This window comes from Caloenas nicobarica, chromosome 3, assembly GCF_036013445.1.
Source record: "Caloenas nicobarica isolate bCalNic1 chromosome 3, bCalNic1.hap1, whole genome shotgun sequence".
In the NCBI taxonomy this organism is placed as follows: domain Eukaryota; kingdom Metazoa; phylum Chordata; class Aves; order Columbiformes; family Columbidae; genus Caloenas; species Caloenas nicobarica.
The window spans coordinates 64,141,278-64,162,608 of NC_088247.1; the positions used below are offsets into that span (position 1 = coordinate 64,141,278).

Sequence of the window (21,331 nt, forward strand, 5' to 3'; positions counted from 1 at the left end):
TAACAGAGATCTATGTGATGTTGATAAATAGTTTCTTACATTTGCCATGTGTATAAATTTGGTGTGATTTATGGCTCATTAAAATTATTTTTCCTGTGATTTCCCCCTTCTTCCCATTCACTCTAACCCTATTTCTCCTACTGCGGTAGCCATGGTTTTATTGTGCCTGTTATGATCCTTTGCTATCATTGAAGATATTTATTCAGTTGTTTGCCTGAAAGGTAAGAAACAAAAATAGAGAAGGTGTTGAGGGAAATATGTTAGTTCTACTATTGTCATATGCTAAAAAACTAATAGTAGTATGAAAAATAGAGCTGCTTGTTTATTAACATCCTGAATTTAACTACCATGTTCATAATGCACTTCGAAAACATTTGTGGCAGTTTTTCTTAAAAATAAAAAACCAAACCCAAACTACCCCATCCTAACAGATTTAAGTAAGAAGCACAGTCTTAAAAAAAGGAGAAAAAAACCCCACAAAACAAACCACCCCATCATGATAGTTATTTGAAGGCATGGTGAAAATGAGGCAATGTTACAGAATTTGTAGTGGATGGAAAGGAACGAGGAAGATGATGCAGCTGGTTTATGGCCATCCCACCGGTTGCTAGCTGAAGACCTTGCTGTTGGCCGATGCCATTCAGCCTATGTGATGGTTCCTCGGGACCAAGTGCCATTGTCATGTCCCCACTAGTGTTCTGGTTGTCACTTGGTGGGAGCTGCCAGAAACTCATCACATGAGTGAGATCCATGAAAGGCAGGCTTGTAGTTTCAGCTGCTGCCTCTGTCTCCTTGTGCATTGGGTACTTGTTGGTATCCCCTACAGGCCCTGAGGAAGGTTCTTCCAGACTGATTTTGTGGAGAGACTGAGGTTCTGGTAACGGCAGGTCCTCAAGAAGATGCACGTTATAACCTTTAATATCCACTTTTATCGGTAGAGCCTTGAGGGATCCTGCTGCAAATGAGGTAGAACTAAGGTCGTATTTATTAGGCTGCTGAAGGTTCAGGTTGGTAGGAACGGCTGTGGAGCATGATGTGGGATGGACAGCTGGAAGGCTGTCCGCACAGCCCATCCTTTGCAAATGAGAAGGCTCCAGAGGAAGAGCGGTTTGTAAGTTTGGCTGGGAATGAAGATGTGAACAGTTGTATTCCTCCGACTCTGAACTATTCAAAATCCCATTCTGCACAGAGACCCTTTCAGGAAAAGGGGACAGTATGCTAGCATCTTCCTTCAGTCTGAATGGGAAAAGCTGGTCAAGGAGACCCACTGAGTCACCATTCTGTAACCTGCTCTTCAGCAGTTCTTGTGGATGAGTCTTCCTAGTGTGGCGAGTCAAGTGGTCCTTCCGCCCAAACCTCTGGGCACAAAACTGGCACAGGAAGTCTTTGCAGCCTGTGTGAACTACCATGTGCCGTCGCACATCTTTACGGGTGTAGAAGTGACGCTCACAGTGGTCACACTTATGTTTCTTTTCCTTGGTATTGCCAGTTGGTTTTCCTGCATGGCTTTTGAGGTGTTCCAACAAAACTTCAGTACCGCCAAACTCCTGGGCACATACTCTACAGGTAAGGTCCCCACTGGTGGCTGCATGAAGAGCCAAGTGTCTCTTATAGCCTAGCTTGGTGTTGTACTTCTTGCCACACTCTTCACACTTGAAGGCCATCTTGTTAGGGTCATGAGTCTGAAGGTGATTCTTTAGATGGTCTTTCCTGTGAAAGGTCTTTTCGCAGTACCCACACTGGTGAGATTTCTGTGGAGAATGAGTGGCTGAGTGCCTAAGACAAAAAAAAAAAAAAAAAAAAAAAATATTTGCATTTACATTCACTCTAGGACACAGTGCAGCTTCAAGACTTGAAAACGCCAGCATTCTTGAAGGAAGGCATTTTCACAAGTTGTCAGATTATCAGTAAAAGCCTACAATTTGGGGGGCAAAGTGTTAACCATAAAGCCTAGAGTAGGTTAAAAGTGCTCAACGTAATCTTTTTGAGTAGCCCCCGCAATTGAGGGAGATCAGTTTTTCTCCAATTCTACCAAAACTGGAATAATAAAAACTGGAACATGGGGATTAACTGTCACTAGGACACTCAAGAGGAAAAAGATGTTCTTGGTTTTTTTTCCCCCACTCACCCACCAGAAAAGGAGTGCCTTCAGAGCTGTACCTGAGCAGTTTATATTTGGAAATGAAGGCTTTTGTGCATCCGTGCTGTGAACACTTGTAGGGGCGCTCCCCTTTGTGTGCGTAAGTGTGGACTGTGAGCTTGTCAATAGAATCAAATATCTTCCCGCAGAGTCGGCAAGGGTAACTGTCTGGCTGCTTCACTTCTCTTCCCTTCAACAATGAAGACCGGCCATTTCTCCATTTAGGTATAAACCTCACAAGAGCATCACAAGTGCTTCCAGAGCCAGCACAGCCAAGCTTTGCAGCAGAGGAACAGGAAATGGTCCCGTAGCACTGGGCAATGCTTTTGCCTAATGCTGCTCCTCTTAATTTCCCTTTCAGTTTGCTTTTTGCTTTTACAGGTCCCAGTTTATTTGGTGATCTGAACCTGGTGGTGAGGACTCGGTCTTTATGGATGCACTGGTGAGATTCTAGCAGAGCAAAAGTTGCAAAAGTGCTTCTACAGCTGGAGCATATCCAAGGGTCTACAGGCTCCTTCTGCAACGAGAACAGAAACAGGTCTTTCATATTAGCCGTTCTAAGGAAAGGTCATAGTCTTCTCACTGACCCTATATCTTCTGCTGGGCTTTCTCAAAACCTATTGTTGTCCCTAGCAGTATTTATTTCATTGTACTACCACACAACTGTTCAGCTGGAAATAGATTCTCTCTAGGAGTCTACAAACTAGAAAGAAAAAAGAACGGTTGGCTAAATAATTATTTCCATGTTTTTGTTTAGCATTTACTGTAGCAGTCCCAAGTCCTTCACCTTTGTTTGAGCTTACTGAATTTCAAAGCCTCTACATTTGTCCCTTTTATGGAATTATTCTTAAAAGCAGTTGGAAATTGTACTTTATCCTTAGACTGATATAATTTATCTGCTATTGCAACCATACAAAAATCGGATGGGTTTCTGCACACAAACGTAGTTTAGCTGTACAGGATTTCCTTATGTTTTGGGCTGACTCCATGCTTTACCAGATGGTAATGGTCAGTGTCTCAAGGAGAGACTTCCTCACTTAGCTTGACACTTGGCATTAGACTTTCTTAAACTCAGTACGAAACACCTTAGGTTTGGGGATCTCGGGCCTATCCTGACTTAGAGACATTAAAACAAACATTTTTGGCAAGCAAGGCATTATTTGGAAGTGTTATTTCTGTGGAAGTAAGAGTTCTATTGGATTGAGTTGAATTCACTTTTAATATTGACAGTTAAAAAATTCCAATGAAAAACAATTACAAAAAAATCTCAGTCACTGATGAAATGTACTTTCAATTAATACTCCACCGTGTACATCTTTAGCTGTCTCTGTATTTTACTTCAGCTTCTCATAAACTGTCCTTACCTTCCCTTGCTCTTGGGCTAGCTTGCTCTGAGAACACAGTGAGGCTATGCCACTCTATCAAGGGACAGAGCCCTCCCCTTCCTTACCTGTGTCTGACACTGTGGCCCTCCCACTCCTTCTTTCTGGGGTATTCTCTTAAGCCCTCACATGAAAACACAACAATGGGGTTACTTCCCTTCCTGGAGCACCTCTGAATTCCTGGTTCTATCATATTCCCTGTTGACCATTTCCTTCTAGTGTAGGTATCAATCTTCAGGGTCATGTTTTCAACACTTAGGAACTTTTCCTATCAGTTGAAGGATTCCTACTATCATACAGAGGGGAAGGTATAAGATTAGAAGAGAAGGGTTATTGCACATAAAGGACTGAAACAATCAGTGCATTATCTGACCAACCAGTCAGAGCATAAAAAGGGGGAACTGGTGAAAGCTGTCTGAGGCTGGAAACCTTGGTTATACACAAATTAATGCCAATATTAAGTCTTTCCAACAGATCCCACTGGTGCCACTGGCTATATCTAATGGCTCCATTGGAGTACAACCACAGGAGAAAAAGAGCAGCCTTTCTCTGAGTAGTTGTTTGGTTAAAATTGCTCTTGGCTTTATGTTAGCCTACTACACTATGGTCTACTCCAGCATTACCAGAGTTACATCAACAGAGAAAGTATGTAAATTATCATTTACTATGTCTGGTGATGGCTTGATTGGAGATGAGGTGTACTTACTGCTACTGGAGGCAAAGGACAGACGTCAGATTCTTCTTTAATGAAGACTGCAGAAGCTTCCATAAATTTGGCATAATCGGCAGCATACCATACTTTCAATTCTGTGTGGGGTTCAATTGGCTGTGAATCAAAGAAGATAGCACATGTCTACTTGTGCCAATTTCCCCATAACAAATAATACTGAAGATTGGTAGGAGGTGTGTGTACAATTTGTGTCCTTACCCAAGTTGCATTCTTCAAATCAGTTTAAATTATTAGAAACTTTATTTCAAGATTCAAGCACTTTTTGAGTATTACTATCCACTAGGGTTCGACACCTTCACAGTTTCTAAAAGTAGAAATGCATGTGGACAGAGATTTTGGGCAGAGAGTAGCAGGAGGGGTGCCTCAGCCCTTATGACCTTCGCTCAGTGAGATCTATTTGTCTGTGGTGTCCAGACATCCAGCAGTCTTTCCAAGCAATATCCCGTGCTTATTCCTCGATGTTTCGAAGCCCACTGATCATAATGCTTAACTATAGGGTACAGGCAAAGGAAAAATGCATCATTTGGATACCTCCTGGATGTGTCACACTCACAGAGCCTGGGCGCAGAGTTGATTGATATGTGGACTGCAGCTCTAACCTGCATGTTTCCACGTGCTGGCTCCAGTGTGCCTGGCTTTATATGCATGTGCTTTATTGCACCTCTGCCCTCCTCTCACTGAAGTCTTCCCAAACTGGCCTAAGGTAGCCCATAATCTGCAGTCTCCCATCCAGTCGTGCTTGCCCAAATCTTTCCTTGGACCTATGACCTCCTCTGACAAATACTTTCAGTCAATAATACAGCAAATAGAAAAAGAAAGGAATTATTACACTAATTGGCTAAAGATCCATTAGTTATTTATAAAACAGGGAGAAAACTAACTTTGGGGTCATGATTTATATGACTCCCAGGCCCTGTACACAATTTTCTTCATCTATAATAAAAGACAACATTGCTGCAAAAGGGCTAGAGCCAATCTGCACTGTACTTGTAGTTTTATTTAAACGAAACTAAAATTGTGCCACTAAAAAGAACAAACTACCCTGGAAGGAGAGCAGCTGACTCTTATTGCACAAAGTCTCACATCTTAAACTGCACTTATTTTTTAACATTGGTGTTGGATAAGCATGGTAGTTGAAAGACAACTTAGATGGTGAATTCTGACAGGTAATTGTGTGTATAATGTCGAAAACTGAACTTTTGAACTCCCAAGCACAAGCCAGCTTGCTAACTACAACTAGAATGGGTTGGTTGTACATTTTGATAACACCTGGCCTAAACAGAAGTGGTATGTACTGAATTCTCCACTCAATAAGGACATGAGGCAGAGCCACCAACTAGGAGGCAGACCATGCACTGTGGTCCGGCACACAGTCTATTTAGATGGAGAATACCAAGCCTGGGGGAGCTCCATAAAGACAAATGCCAGGGGATGCCATGGGACCTTGGGCAGTGACACCCACGACTGGCACCCACAAAGAGCTGCACGGCACGATGTGGCCACGGCTTTCTGCCTGACATTCCTGGAGCAGCAGTGATCTCCTCTAGGGGAAGCTGGGCTCCAGCCAATGCGACTTTGGAGGGAGAGCAAAGTTCACCAGTGTGTGAAATAGTCAAGTAAGGTAAAAACTCTGATCTCGGTAAAACACATTAAACACTAGTATCCAAACCTACTATGAGGTGTCGTTTACTCTGTCTCACTTGTGACAATAAGAGAAAGCTACGGCAGCACCCACGTGAAACTCCTGTGATCAGACAGACAGCAACAGCAACTGAGGATGACTTTTACTTCCTTTTAATTCTATACTTTTTTAAAGCACTTATTTCTAGAGACTGCAGTCATTAGGTCAGAGAGTACAGTAATGGTGCTGTTAGTATGACCCTTACATGTAATGTTTGTGCAGCTGCAGGTTCGTGTCACCAAAGTCCCATCTCTTTGTAAAATCAGTGGGGAGAGTAGCCAAACCTTCTACTCCCAACTTAAGAGACTATTCAAAATGTCTTGAGAAAATATCTTCACAACCAGCCCTAAGGCAGCCTCACACCATGACCAGCAGGGTGTGCTTAAGCATAGCAGAAGGCTTCCACTTCTGACCAGGACTAAATCTACAGGATGCCCCAGTACTGTGAATGATACTGGGACTTAAGAGAAATAAACCAAAAGTAATTCCCTTTGATACACAGCACAGTAACATTCCAAGACACATTCCTCATCCTAAAATGCTCTTCATGTCAGTATATAGGATGCAACTCTCCATTATGCCAATGAACTGAGTCCTGCTAAAGTCAGCAGAGAGCTGGTTCAACAGTATTTAAATTACACTGGAAATTGTAAGTTACCAGTTCATAACTACAACTTCTTAGAAAAGTATTTGTTCATGCTTCCAAAGTATAGTATTGTTAATCCTGTCAGTTCTACAAGGATAGCATGTATTTGAAATCAAATTGAAATCTCAAATGGACTGCATCAGAATCTCAAACACAGCCTAAACAATGTCTCAGATTAGCATATACTGTTTTACAATGATCTAATTTTTTAAAAAATCATTATTTTAATATTAATCCAAAAGCAACTACACTTCGTACTGCTATAAAAGACTTTGAAGTTGCAAAATGTAATCACTATTAATTTATTCTCACATCATCACTGTGTGGTAAATATTTTTCTCACTGTGCAGGTGGAGAAACAAAAGTGGAGGAACAAAAGTAAACAATACTATCCCACAGAAATAGTGCAAGTCTTGGGAATGAAATTGAAATGCTGGATTTCAATCCCACAGTAACTTCTTTTGACTAATATTATCTCTTTTTTTTAAATGTTGCTCACGATGATATACAAGGATTAACTTAAGAATGAAAAAGGAAAACAATGAATGTTCAACATACAGGCTTCAGTTACCTGAGTGTACGAAGGAGCAAGTTCTGATTAAAACAAACTTTGCCAGAGAAAGTGGTCAAAACAACAAAAAACAAGACTCTATGTTCCAGTGTCATTTATAGAGAGTATTGTGTTCTCTCTTCTTAGATGAAGCTGCAGCCCAGAATCTCTAACATAAACTGATCATTTCATGGCAACATTGCAGTATTGTAAGTTCTGCAGTTAAGTCTTCAGATTTAATGAGAGTGGAAAATAGTACATAAAGATTACACTTAGCACCCTGTGCCTGAACACCTGGTAATGTGCTCAGAATACAACGTGTGTCCAAAAATGTAACAGAGGAAAGGAGTGTGTTTGTTCTTCCCAGGACGAAGTACTGTTGAATGTCAGATAATCTCACCACATACCTGCCTGGAACTGAAGAACTTCACAGCATTCACATTTAAACGCTGCCATCATGAATTGTATTAGTTTCTTTCTGCTCAGTTTCTTCACTACCCACAACAGCAAGCACGTGCTGCCTTTTACTGGAAAACCCCATATACTGCTTGTTCTACTATGGGTTCAGTGACATAAAAGGTGGTATGTAATAAAGATCCAGTTGGCAGAATATATTATAATGAATCTTTCAGCTGTAAAAGGGTTACCCTTACAGAACCATGGTCAATAAATTTCCATTTGGATGATGGGTGAAGCAATGTGGATTTAACTACCTTAACAGTTGTGAAGTAGACTTCTCCACAGTGCTGATAAGCCACAAGGGTCTGTTCTTCTTGGTTCCGGGCTAGCCGGACAAACATCATCCAGTTTCCACAGTCTTCATTGGGAGTGTCCAGAAAGTACTTCCCTCCATCTTTCAATACCTGAAACAAAGGGGGAGGACAGGAGAAAGAACATGATAAAACCAGGTCCTGGATAGAGGTACATTAGTTTTCTTTAACTTGGAATCATGGCTATCAGTTATTTACCCCGTCTTGGTCATATGTTCTTTGAAATCACGGTTGTTTTAAAATAGATCACTCTTAAAGAATACTGAGTGCAAAAGAAAGTGAAGAATGAATACCTGTCGAGGCACCCAGCTACTAAAATAACTGTAGACCTTTGTATGTGTTTCCACTTTATATTTCATCATTTTATGTTATATAGAGATAATATTATAAGAACTAAGTGCAGGCAGGTAGAAAGATAAGCTTTAGCCTTAATGTACTTCCTGAGTACTTGATAATCTCAAACTTCAGTGCTGTACTAACGCTACATTTTGCATGGAACAATTGTATAACTTGTGTAATAAGTCCAGAGAGGTAACATACTATATAATGGCATTTTAACAGTCTTCTCTTTTTCCTCTCAACAATGCAAAAGTAAATATGAATGAACAATTGTGCCAGAGAGATCTCTTTTTGCTTTACTTCATTTTTCCTAGATTCCTTTCCAAAAGAATGCCTCTGTGAGGCAAATGCTCCTGATCTTGTACAAGACAGTTGCTTTTCTGCAATACAGTCTCAAAACACAGACAGCTGAAACTGTACAACAGCTGTCAGCACAGCATGTATCTGTCCTACTAACCACGTAAGTGAGCAATTAATTGCAAAAAAAAAAAAAAATATTACATTCCCATTGCTTCTGGGAACTACTGTATCTAACTTCATCATGTTTCCAATTAAAACATCTACCTGTTGGACAACTTTGGTCACATACTCAGAATGCTGCTAGGGAGAAATCAAGGCAGCTACTGTTGTCATGTAGGAAACCTGGGACTCCAGTCTTCTCTTCTGAAGAAACAGCCCATTCATCAGCCAGAGCTGTGCTTATCACTGCACACTTTTAAGCAAACGGGGCTGACTGATAGAGGGCAGGGTGTGGTTTACAATGGCTTGGTGAAGAGGAAGGAACTGGGTGCTTAGCTCATCCATGCTCACAAGCTTGTTAGAGAAGTACGTTTTCCGCATTTGTAAGAATTAAAGTGTTTCATAAAAAGATGGAAGAAATTTAGTTATGGAGAAGAACAAAACCCCTCTGGTGTCAACACACCATGAAAATTCCACAGAAGGACAGCGTTACTTTCCTGGCAGACCATTCACATGACTTCCATGAGCAAATGAAGCTTACAGCAATTACTGAAGCTATTACTGTTGCTCTCAAATGAAATTACGGAACTATCTCTATCTATGCCTTCCCTCACAACACACAGTGTTTTCCAGTCCCAAGCTTCTCAAGAAAGCTCAAATGAAGACAGAAGGCATGTCACAGGCCAGCTGCTGCTGGTCCCTCTCTCCTGGTGGGTGAGTGGGCTCAATATGAAATGCAGGCTCTGGAAGAACCGTGACTTGTCGGGAAGTGCTGGCAGAGGCTGCAGCTTGACCACAGACTCGCAGTATGACAAAGAGGTGTGCCCAGGTGTGACCCTGTGCACCAAAATGCAAAGACAAGGGCGTGGGGGATCACGATCAACTATTACTCTCATGGAATTCCTGTGGGAAAAGATGCACATGCAGAGATGTCTAAGTTAGGTTTGTCCCGAGAGGCCACTATTTGTGCTGGATAAAGTACAAACAATACTGTCAGGGTCCATATGAGACAATCCATATCTGTACATGCAGCAAGGAATGGTACCAGCCCTAAATAACAATATGACTAAATAAACTGAGTTAGTGCACTGTGTGTCAAAGTTTATATATAATCGCATCATTGAAGTATTTCCCCATCCCTGCACTGTTCCTGCCTACTAAGCTGGTGCCTTAATGCATATTTCTGCCACTATTGCTAACTCAGTGCACAAATTTAACCCTCCCAGTGGCATGGTGTTAAGCACAAATCTTTTTGGTTTATCTGGGAAGACAGTACTATGCTTGGATACTTTCAGAAGCCATGCCCTGTGAAATGTTTATCAAGAAATGTTAGACCAATAGGTAAATAACTCTGGAAATGTTAAGAACTAGAAAGCAGGAAAGTAAACTTCTAGAAAACACAATGTACAGGCACATTTGTTACTTCAGGTTATGCTGTGCTACATAATAACGTGATTTACACTCATACATATGCATCAGAGATACAATTAATTAACTAGATCAGTCAGCAAATTGACTGGTTAAAATACATAAATACATATGAACTGTTACAGACACACATGCACCTCATTGCAAGTCACTGGGTTTTTACCTGCAGGACTAGCCTGCTCTCATCATAGCAGGTCAGTTTTGTAGACAGTTGCCCAACATAAGGACCAAACTGTGTTCTCTTCTGTATCACTTTCTTTGCAAATACTCCAAGGACTGTGAATAAAAAAAAAGACCAGTATAACACAGACATCATGAACTATTTCTTGTATATTGACAGTTGTGAAAATGGAGACAAACGCATAGTGCAGAAGACATGAACTATTCTTCTAGACAAATAACTCAGGTAAATAATTCTAATGGGAATAATCTAAAAAGGATGTACGTATATAGAGAGGTGCCTAAAATCCATGACAGAATATTAAAGTGAGTACGTAACACAAATGTGTTAATACTCTTCAACTGGCAAGCTGATGTCATCATAGTGATCTGGCTGTTGACATAATTTATGAGGTTGTTCTCTCCCAAGACAAGTGGAGAGAATCTAAGACACATTAGCTGTCTTAACCATTCTAGTTATTCCCCTGCCTAATAGCAATGGTGTGACAAAATAGGCATCTTGTCATTCTCTTTCTGAAATGCAATCTGGGCAGGACTAATTTTACACAGGTAGCCTTTGAAAATTTGCATACTAAGGATGTAGTTCCCTTTTTCAAGTCTGGGCATTGAAATTGCCCTGCCCTCAGAAGGAAACAACAGTCTTTCTATAATACGAACTGAAGATGCTGCAAAAGGTAAATTAACACACTGTGTTCTTTCAAGTTTGCAGGGAGTGGATGAGGAGTGTTATTTATTATTTTGTTTCTGACCTCTTATTGAATACTCTTTCCTGTTTTGCATGCTTGGGAAAAAAGAAAAAAATATCTAACAGTAACAGCCATGCACTATTACATACAAATTCAACGTTCATTAAACTTGTTTTGGCTGAACAGAGCTAACTGACTGCTCACAGCTAAATGTCACACCAGCTCTGGCTAATGTCCTGCCATCAGTTTATGCATTGAGGTTACTAGAAATCCGTCATAAAAACCAGTAGCTGAATGTGAGCTCTAGCTGTGCTCAGCTGCAAATAGTCTTCATACTGTTAATACCCAAGGATTATGCCTTGAGTTATTTATGAAAACAAGTCAGTGTTGATACTTTTGCCTTCTCTTTCTTAAATATGGGGAAAAGAGCTAAAATACTTACTCTGCTGGTTTCCAGCTCGCAGCTCCAACACTCGCAAAGTGAGGTAATGAGGTAGGGTGAGACGGGCTCGGCTAGGAATAACCCTGTCTTTAGCCCTGATGAGTGGTCCGTGGAGTTTGCATTCTCCTATAAGGCTTTTACCGCAATCCTCACACCCTGCAAATCCAGAAAAGGGAACCTGTTACTAAAAATGACACACTGCTCTTCAATTTAGCCTCTTCTAATTTTGTCACCTTGAGAATACATCTTGAATTACCAATGCTTTTCTTCACATGTTCTCCATTAGGTAGCAAAAAGATTATTTGCAAGCCAAAACTGAACGAGGAAGGTTTGAAATAAGACCTCCACTTTGTGCATTCTCTCCTGTGTGAATTGGTGGGTCCTGACCTCCAACGATTTATATACATGTTCATTTGGAGGTGTCACAAACCATGCCTTTGAAGACTAGGATGGCAGCAAAACTAGAGCTCGCAGCATGCACACCTATAAATCAAGGTGCATATATTTATATAGAAATGAGAAGGGCAAAGTTAGTAGCAATAACCAAGGTAATTTGCAGAGATCCAAGGAGTCCAAGAAAGACCACTGCGACTCTGTGACCTGCACAGACGTAGAATACAAGACCTTCGGTGCACCACGAAAAATGAGTACGATGGGTCTCGCAGTCACAACTCAGTTGCCAATCACACAAGGGCAGCCTTCCCACAGACAGTGCTGCCTGTGCAACTAAGCAAAAGAGGCACGTCACATCTCCCAGCCATCGGTTCCCAATAACGACATCTGCGGGCTGAACACAACAACCATCCAGAAGTCATTAATGAGAAATACCCGCCTGCAAACTGACTTTCCCCCAGCCCAGTGAGGTATTTTTGGTTCAGTGTAGCTCAAACTGGTTGCCAGGGAAACTCACAGGGAGCAGTGACACAACTGAGCAATGAGACTCTCCAGCAGAAGGTCATCCCAGCGCTGGTGTCACACAGGGCGATGGGAAAAATGGGACTGCTTGCACAAAACCTTTTTATAGACAGTAGAAACCAAACCAGCAAGTCAACAAGGCTTTATGAGTGAATTAAAAGGAAAAGCTGCTCTGGGTCACCCATGACTACCTCATTTTGTTCTATTTCTGAAAACTCTGCTGAGCAAGTCTATTCAGTAAGAGACAATAAGGAGCAGAGGACGGGAGCCAGAACAGCCAGGAGAACCCAAGGGAGCCATGGGACTGGGGCAGGAGACATGAGGCTTCACCAGGAACAGGGACTCATAGCCAAAGACAGGTGAAAAGAAGCATAAGGGCTCAGGAGACACTGCCTGGAGAGACATCAGAGAGGGTCTCTGATAAAGGACAGTAGCACCAAAAAGCAATATTCGGGTAGCTTGAAAAGGTTTCAGTTTGTAAACACAAATAGGCACTTGACTAAATTACATGCATCAAAAGTCTAGTCCAAAATCTCTCCAAATAAGCCTGAAGTGTTCCTACTGAGTTCTTTGGGTTCTCCATCAACTCTAAATGAGGAGGCTAGACTTGCGTGTTGGTCAGGCTGCAGGCACTGTAATAGTCTGTATTTTTCAATTTGGTGACCATGTAATAGCTTGCTTTTGCCATGGCTCCCAGACTGCACACCTGCACTATGAATAGCTGAAATACATGATTTTTTTTGCTAATGCTACAGATGAAGAACATGCCACTCTGCAGCCATCACTTAATATGCACAAAAAATAAATAATATAGCTGCAAGGAAGATTTTTGTACACTGTTTTATGTACCTCTAAGTCCTTAACAACTAGGCTGCAAGAATAAAAATATTTTCTTGGTGATTTAACTTAATTGGCTTTTAAATAAATTGCCAACAATCTACGTCTACCTAGGGCAAGAAAATTTTGAGGGCTTCTGAGCTTACCTAGAATAATAGTGACTTTGTCTCAAGTCAAACAGCTCCTGCTTGGAGAGTTGTCCTATGCAAACTGCCGAAAAACATTACCAAAACCAAAACGGAGACAAAGAACCACTGTTAGAGGAAGGATGTATCTAATCGTAAAGTACACGACCTTATCAATCCATGCCATGCCTCTGTGATTCATCACTACCGAGCTCCTGAGCAAACCTTCCAGCCGTCCCAGGGCAGTGCCCGCCATGGAGGCCCCAGAGTGGGCAGCTCCTGCAAAGGCTGGAAAGGGAAACCAGGGAAAAAGGCTCCCCCTTAAATCAGTCTCCACATTCGGCACTAGTGCCCCGTTAGCTAACCCACCTTGGTCCTCTGCATCAGCAATGTAAGGTCTGAAATGATTCACGTGGTGTGGGTGCTAGGGAGGCACTCCTCCAGAATTAGGGACGGCTTTGCACGCAAACGGGTGCCGAGTGTGCCACCAAGCTCAGGGGTCCCAGAGACGGCTCCCCAGGTGGTACGGCTGGCTGGTGTGACAAGGCTGTCAGCCAGCACTGAACCAAATGATCTGCAGAGCTGGAAGTGGTTTCTAAGCACTGTGCTAGCACAGCTTGGGATTCTGACCTGGCATTGCTGAGCGGCACCTTGAAATATCTGGAGCTGCCCAAGGCTCGTTCTAGGATTTTCTATGTTTCAGTATATGGCATAAGAGAATAACGAGGCGACTTAATTCTTTAACAGGCATCCTGTAATTACATTCACTACGTGGTATTTCTCACCCTACACCAGCCTGTCAGTACGCTGACTTTGAATTTATTGCACACTAAAAATTGGCAGGTGTACCAGAAGCACAGGATTGAACCACTGTAAATATAATAACTTTAGTGACTACTCTGGGAAGTAGGGGTCTTTGTAATTTCTTGCCCCGAAACTAACAGTGTAAAACCATCACGTTCACGTTCTTCCTCAGAGATAATTACAGACCAAGTCACGATCGTTTGTATTTCAATGCTGAATTACAGATGCCATTGACGAAGGAATGCATGCATTATCATAGCTGCAGCATGGCACCAGTTTGAAAAGCTCACACAGATTTTATGCCCCCTTTTAACTTGACTGCTTAAGTAGAATGTAATTTTTTTTCAACAACAGCCTCAGAACACACTCTAACCTGTTTTGAAACATGGAGCATCCAGCTATGGAAACAATGAAATACACTTGGTTAAAAAACCACTTTCTGTGAAGAAGATTTTTTCTGCTTTTTGTTAAGCACTCTAGTACCTCACTTGATGCTTTTACAGTTTCCTTGCTCCCTAAATTGTACACACACAAAATCAGCAGATTTTATGTCATGTTTACAGGAATACTTGCTAATGTGCAAGCATTCAAGACAAAGTAAAACTGCCTCTGTCACTCTGCTTTGCTGAGATTTAGATGAGCAGGCAACAAGAAGAAATAAATGAGATTCACAGGAATTACAAGCTGTTAAAAAGCAGATGGTGCCATTTACTATCTCTTTAGAGCAGCAGTGCTATATTGTCCCCTACAGGGCATTTCTTCATTCTTTCTCTATGTCTGTGCAACGATTCTGAAAAAGTTCCAAATAATGCCTTTTCAATCTACCTGTCTATAAAACTACACAAGCTAATAGATCTTGTAGTTGGTAGATTTTTGTTTTGCTCAACTCCACTGCAGCAGCAGGGAGGCATGCGTACAGAAGAGCCCAGCACAGGTGCAGGTGCAGCCTCCGATCACGTTGCAGGTGTGCAGCCACCACCTCATCCCAGGGACAAGGTGCTCATGCCCTGCGAACCACCGCTGGATGGGCTAACAGAGGGCTACATCTCCTGTGCACCCCCAGCCTGGTAGCCCTGTGCCTGAATGTACCTGCTCCCACTTCTGCCCAGCCACAGGGAGCATGGTCGGCAGCCGTGGCGTTCCCCTGCTCTTTGGGTCACCGGAACAGTGACTCCCACTGCCTGCAGGACGCACTCCTACCACACGGGCTGACCGAAACACCGGCAGCCCCATTCCCTGGGAGGAGAATGGGTTGAGTGTGGCTCACCTGTACCATCCTCACCATGCTGGTGCTTCCCCCCAGTCCAGGTCTAGGTGGCGGCTCTCCTTGGCTGCAGACGGCAGCCTCAGCGGCCACCTTGCCTTGTCCTCCAGACGGCTCTGGGGCTGGCCACGCTGCACGGGGACCAGCTCCTGCGGCCAGCTGTAAGTAGCCAAGCTGGCGCAGCAGCTTGAGTAAGCCGGAGTCAAGCACAGTTAACAAACTCAGGTTTCCAAAAAAGTAGCACCGTGCCACCCCCAGAGGCACAAGCCCAGCCTCAGGGAAAGCTCATTAGCGTGGGCAAGGAGCCACGGGCTGCGGTTACACAAAGTCCATCCAGCTGCAGAGATAACGGGAGCTATACACAGCCATACTGGGAACTGCAATCACTGTCGTGATAGCTCGAACATACCACCAGCTCCTTAACCAATCAGCGACAGAACCCCACTTTTTAAAACCAGTTAGCTAAAAGCTAGATGCCTATCAGGCAGTCCTTCCTGCTTTCTCTACTCTCAAGTGAGACTTTACAGTATTTGAACACTCAGTGGCCCATCAGATGCCCGCGGTACGATTTACGTGCCCTGTGAAGGCAGAGGTAAACAATTCTTTTTAAAATGTCCACTTGGAGCAAAGATGCCCCATGAGAAACAATCGTCGGGCTGAGCAGCGCTTGGCATTCACTGTGCTGTTTTGCAGCATTAGAATTAGCTCCTGTGTACAGAGGGAACAAAGATCAGTGCACACAGCAGTCCAAATCCTAGCCTAATTACAATCATAAGATTTGCATAGCAAACAACAGTAATTTATCCCAGGGTAAAACTGTACTGCTCCGTTAGCCTTGTTCAGCTCTCACGTAGAGGAACGCTGCATAAATACCCTGTGGACATTTTCTGTCTAAGATAACGTTGAGTGTGCAGTATACCTGTCTTGGTTCTTCTTACACAAAGGTACATGAGGTTTTCCTGCCCTGTGGTTTGTTCTGCAGCACTCCTTGCCGGAAAAGCTTGAAAACCTTGTTCCACAATATAATTTATTTGGCAAAAATTCAAAGTACTCAATTAGCGAACAGTTAATCCCAAGTTATTTTCCCATTATTGTGGGTCGCTGCCACACATTTCCTCTGTAGATGACACTTACGAAAGAAGCCTTACATGTCTTAAGTTTGATGTGCAAAGTGCATTTACAAAGGAGCTGAAGCTCTTAACTGATTAATAATTCATCCTATTTATGTTATAGTAAAATAGAACTCATTATAATTACCAGACTTCATATTAGTTTTATTCAAATCCCATTAATTTCTGATATTTTGTCATGCTAAATTTTCTACTGACTGATTTTCACTTTTTAATTGTAATAACTGATCCCTAGTCCATTGTGAAAATAGGTGAACATTTCTTCAGCGTCTCCTTTTCATGTCTCTTTTATCTCATACAACAAAACCTTGTATTAGCAGAGAGTTACAACTGCTCAGCTCTGCATGGGGGAAAAAAAAAAAAAAAAAGAAGAAGAAAAAATAAACAAATCAGGAAACCACACTCCGGGCTGATTTCGCAATCTGAGCAAAGACAGAAAACTCGCACATTCATGTACCACAGAGCATGTTATTTGGGAAGTAGATATTTTATTTTCCGTAACCACATACCCAAAATAACACTCTCCAAAAAAAAAAAAAAAAAAAAAAAAAAGAGGAGGGAGGAGATTCACTCCTAAGTGCTTGAGAGGGAAACTTTCAATAGATTTTAAGCAGTGAGTTCCCACATCTTTGACACATGGAGACCCTGAAGCCTCACAGTCTCTGCCTGGTGGCACCAGCACAGGCATGGTGGGATACGCTGCCGAGGCCATACCAGCTCTCTTCTGAGTGCCATTCCCGGGCCTGCAGGCGAGTGGACCAGAGCCCCTGAGATGCTGGTGGAGGAGGAGGAGTCCTGGTCCTGCGCAGGGGCAGGCGGTACCCTGTGAGTGAATACCTACACCTTTTTGGGGGCTTCCTCTCTCCACCCACTGAAGGTGGTTTGCAAACATCCCAGCAATCATTCTTAACATTGAACACACTAAACACCTCACTCTACTAAAATGTAAAACTTAAAAACTGAGTTACTGTATTTGGACACAGAAACGGAGAAATAACAGAGCAAGCATGCCTTACTGTCACCCCATTCATTCAGTCAGACCAGCAGCTCGAGTTAATTCCCTAAAACTGGGACCCAGCGCTGCAGGTGAGCATCCTGACCCAGAAGGTGATCTGCAGCAACAACTTCTCCCACCTCACCTCACCTCCATCCTCCCCGTGCCCTTGCCTTCGCTCCCAAGAGGAAAGAAGATTTGGAAGGAGGGAGGGTACATCCTGGGGTCTCTAGTAGTGGGAGATCATCCGTCAAGGCACTCACTTCTGCCTCACAGAGGCACGATCCTGCCCAGCACAGCTGCTCTCATGGAAGGATGCCACCAGAAGGGAGGCTCAGCACTTATCACAGTGTAAAGAAATCTTCTAACGCACAGCACTCATGCATTTTCCTGGCGGACATGAGTTTAAGTATGTAAACTTTTCAGAACTTGGAAACTATTTGTTATACAAACATATAGATGATAACAATGACTGTGTTACTAGTTCCTAATAGTGAGTAATCAGGATGACAGTCAAGCACATCTGGGAACAGTAAGTTTTTTGCCCGGTGATCATGAAGTGCTATGACAGGCTTAGGCAGAAGGAATTTAAGCAGCTTCCCATAAGAAGTCATCCTCCCACCAACTCCAACTAGGCTTTCTACCGTGCTCCTTCATCTAGCAAATCTCAGGATCAAAACACTTAGAGAAGCCTCAAGGAGCGCTGACAGGCTGCGAAATTCAGCAGTGTGACTGCATACAGCAGCTTCAGCAGGTTCCCTTGAAGCCTGTGCAGCTGGATACCAGGGCTCTGCTGTATCTTACAAACTTCACAGCCTGGAAGAAAAAAAAAAATTCCCTTCACTGTTTGAACATACGAAAGCGCGGTGACTTATAGGACTTTCCTGCAAACTTAAAAAAAAAAAAACAAATAGACCAAACAGCAGAGAAAGTACGTAGGTGTGTTTATCAAGTTTAACTCCACTCTGCAGTTTGAACAACCTGTTTATCAAAGTTCTTGGTAAGTTCATCCATCTAAAAATGACTTGAGATCAAAGCATTGATTGATTTGAAGCTAATTTAAAAAAATAATCTTTTTCTGGTTATTCTTGGGACTAAAATGTACGTGTCACATTTCTGGTACACCACATGGGGTTTGGTTGCTATCAGAACCCATATACATAAGGAGCACAGTTCAAGTGAAGTCACTTCCCGTGGTTTACATATAATAGCTTCTAATCAGTGTGAACAAAGAGACTTCTCTCATTGCTGAAAGCTGAATACATTTCAAACAATCAAATTGAAAAATGCAGTTGGATTTTTCAGAGGTTTCTTTTTTTTCCCCCCTTCTCTCCCTCCACTGGCCTGGTATGAAGTCACATAAAATTAGATCCAGAAACAGGGAAGGAGGTTAACAGCAAATTCATAGAAACAACTGCTATTTTTTATGAGAAACAGGCTCAATCAGCAAGCCTGGTCCTACGGAATGCCCAGCAAAAGCTTTCTGAGAGCTGAGCCCTCCCGTTGTCCTCTGGCCATCAGCCCCAGCAACAGCTGGTGCAAGGCTGCGGCTCCCGGCTGTGACACCTTCTTGCTTTAGGTCTTCACTCGTACTGCCCAAACTGCACTGCTCCAATACTGCGGACAGCAAACCTAAAATCCCCCTGTCCACAGAAATACAGACAGGCATCAAGAGAGTCTCATTCAAACTGCTCCTAAGCACCCTGTGGCTCCTGGGCCACATTTTGGATCCCCCTAATCTACACCTCCCACAGCACGAGTAGCTGTAATTGGTCTCAAGCATTTTTCTTTTGGGGAGATTTTTGGCAGGCCAGTTGATTTATTTTAGTCTCCATCCTTTTAGTGGATAATGTTAATGCTGAATCTTCTGTCTTTGTTCTAGCAAAAAAACCACCCCAAGCACTTATGTCTTCCTAAATGTACGTATATATAAATACACAAGCACGCAGCCACAGACACCATATCAAGGGCATTAATACAGTTGACAGTTTTATTCATGGCAAGTCAACACCACTGTTTCAATTCTGATAAACGAAGTGCAGCAATTCTAATGACTAACGCTTAGTATTAATTAGCTGAAATATTTCCAACCCTTGCAACATTCCCTTAAAAGGGAACTTTAGATTGGGTCTCTCCTTCACTGGACTTGGTTGTCACTGGTCACCAAGTCCAGATGTCATGTAGATGAGACCGGTGGAGGGCTTGATGCCAAAAGCCATCTCTCCTTAGCAAACCAGCCCAGATCAATTACTGTTCTTCCACTTGTGACACAACTTTCAACATGGACTTGCAGGAACTTTCCCAGCAAAGATGCTGGCAGCTGGGATATACTTCTAGCGTCTTACTGGTGGAAAGAACCAGGCAGGTAGACACGCTTTAGAGAAGGAAATAGGAGTTTACTATGGGACACAACGAGGAAGCCTGGTCTGACAGCGCAAAGAGATGCTGTACTTATCCTGTGGCTGGAGAACTTGAGGACTTCAGAGGTAGTTACAACCAAATGAGGCAAGCTACAGCTACTGGGAATGAAAGCAGAGTGGAAAAACCATGGGACCCACTTCTACAGGTATAAGTCCGTACACTTGGCTCTACTGATGTGCGAGTAGCCACGTTATGAAAGGAGGAAGTCCCTGTGGAGAAGGGAATACACGGACACTTTGGATTGGTGGGGGCTGAGAACTTGAGAGGCCAGTCTTGAGAAAACAGTCCCATTCCATATTGCATTCAGTGGAAACTATGTCTGAATAAAACTGGAAAATCAGTTAACTTCCTCAGCGAACTGTCCAAACTTCCTAGTGGTGTTCCAATTCATCCCAGATAACAAAAAAAAAGTTGGGTATTTTTGTTAGTGTTTTGTGGGTTGGTTTTTTTTGACTAATGAATCCTAAAGCATATGTTTAAAATACAGAAATGTAGCAGTCTTCTTTTAAAAGCATCATTTTTTGTAAATGAAGGGTCATTAACAGTTTAGCAGAACAGCTTTAGCTCTTGCTGTGCAGCACCTTCATAGCAGAGGACACAGCCAGCAACTTCTGTTATTGCTTGCCTAATTTCCAACATGAAAAGGATGCTTGATTCCCAGCTTCTGTGGGAACAAAATGGGTAGGAGAATCTCATCGCTAGCCTTTATGAGCCTGTTAAATTGTCTTCCTCTTTTAAGCCACAAAATTATTTCTTTAAAGAGAAAACCAGACACTGGGAAGCTCTGCTGCTAACAGACACAAAAATGTATTTCTGTGAAAAAAATACTCACACATGCAAGTGTCGTATATGTGTTTCCATTTACTTGTTCTCTCTTTCCCGAGAAGGCTTTCAATGGCAACCACTGATGCTGTACTAAAGAAATTACGTCCACCTGAGCTGCTTTAACAAACTGATAAGAAAGGATAATAAAATCGGCAGCAACAGATTAGGCAGCATTTCCCTTACAATAACTATTCCCCTCAGGCATAAAGACAGCCTTAAATCTACTTCTCTGAAATAGAGAATTACCAAGTGTGTTATTATAGAGTATTGTTGGACAATTACAACTGAGAGTTGCAACAACTTGTGGGTTTAGAAAAAACTGCAGATTTTTTCTGCGGATGAAGTACTCTAAACTTCAGTTGTAATGTAGCTCCATAAAGCCCTATTTATTCTCCTGTTGACAGTCATCTCAGCTTGAGATTAAATACAATCCAAACACTTTTTCTACATTTGTTTTGGATTAATTTTTACTTTCTTTAAACTATTTCCAAAAGTGACAAGCATAAAAGTAACAGTAGTCTCTATTACTAGAATTTAAGAAGCAACCTTGCAAAGCAAAACCGCGAAGAATTTGTTCCAGTTT

General features: G+C 42.4%; 1 protein-coding gene across 3 annotated transcripts in view; it reads right to left on the reverse strand.

Annotated features, from left to right (window-relative positions):
- The window catches only part of PLAGL1 (PLAG1 like zinc finger 1), a 47,656-nt gene continuing 26,325 nt past the window's right edge, over positions 1–21,331 (reverse strand). For 2 of the 3 annotated variants that reach the window (XM_065632275.1, XM_065632276.1), the window contains 6 exons: positions 11,434–11,589; positions 10,289–10,401; positions 7,843–7,992; positions 4,229–4,348; positions 2,161–2,657; positions 1–1,776 (listed from right to left, as the gene is read on the reverse strand). In XM_065632275.1, the coding sequence (XP_065488347.1) occupies positions 504–1,776; positions 2,161–2,657; positions 4,229–4,348; positions 7,843–7,992; positions 10,289–10,401; positions 11,434–11,589 (2,309 nt within the window). In that variant the 3' untranslated portion in view covers positions 1–503. The remainder of the gene's footprint in view (positions 1,777–2,160; positions 2,658–4,228; positions 4,349–7,842; positions 7,993–10,288; positions 10,402–11,433; positions 11,590–21,331) is intronic. The other variant, XM_065632277.1, reaches the window with a different exon arrangement.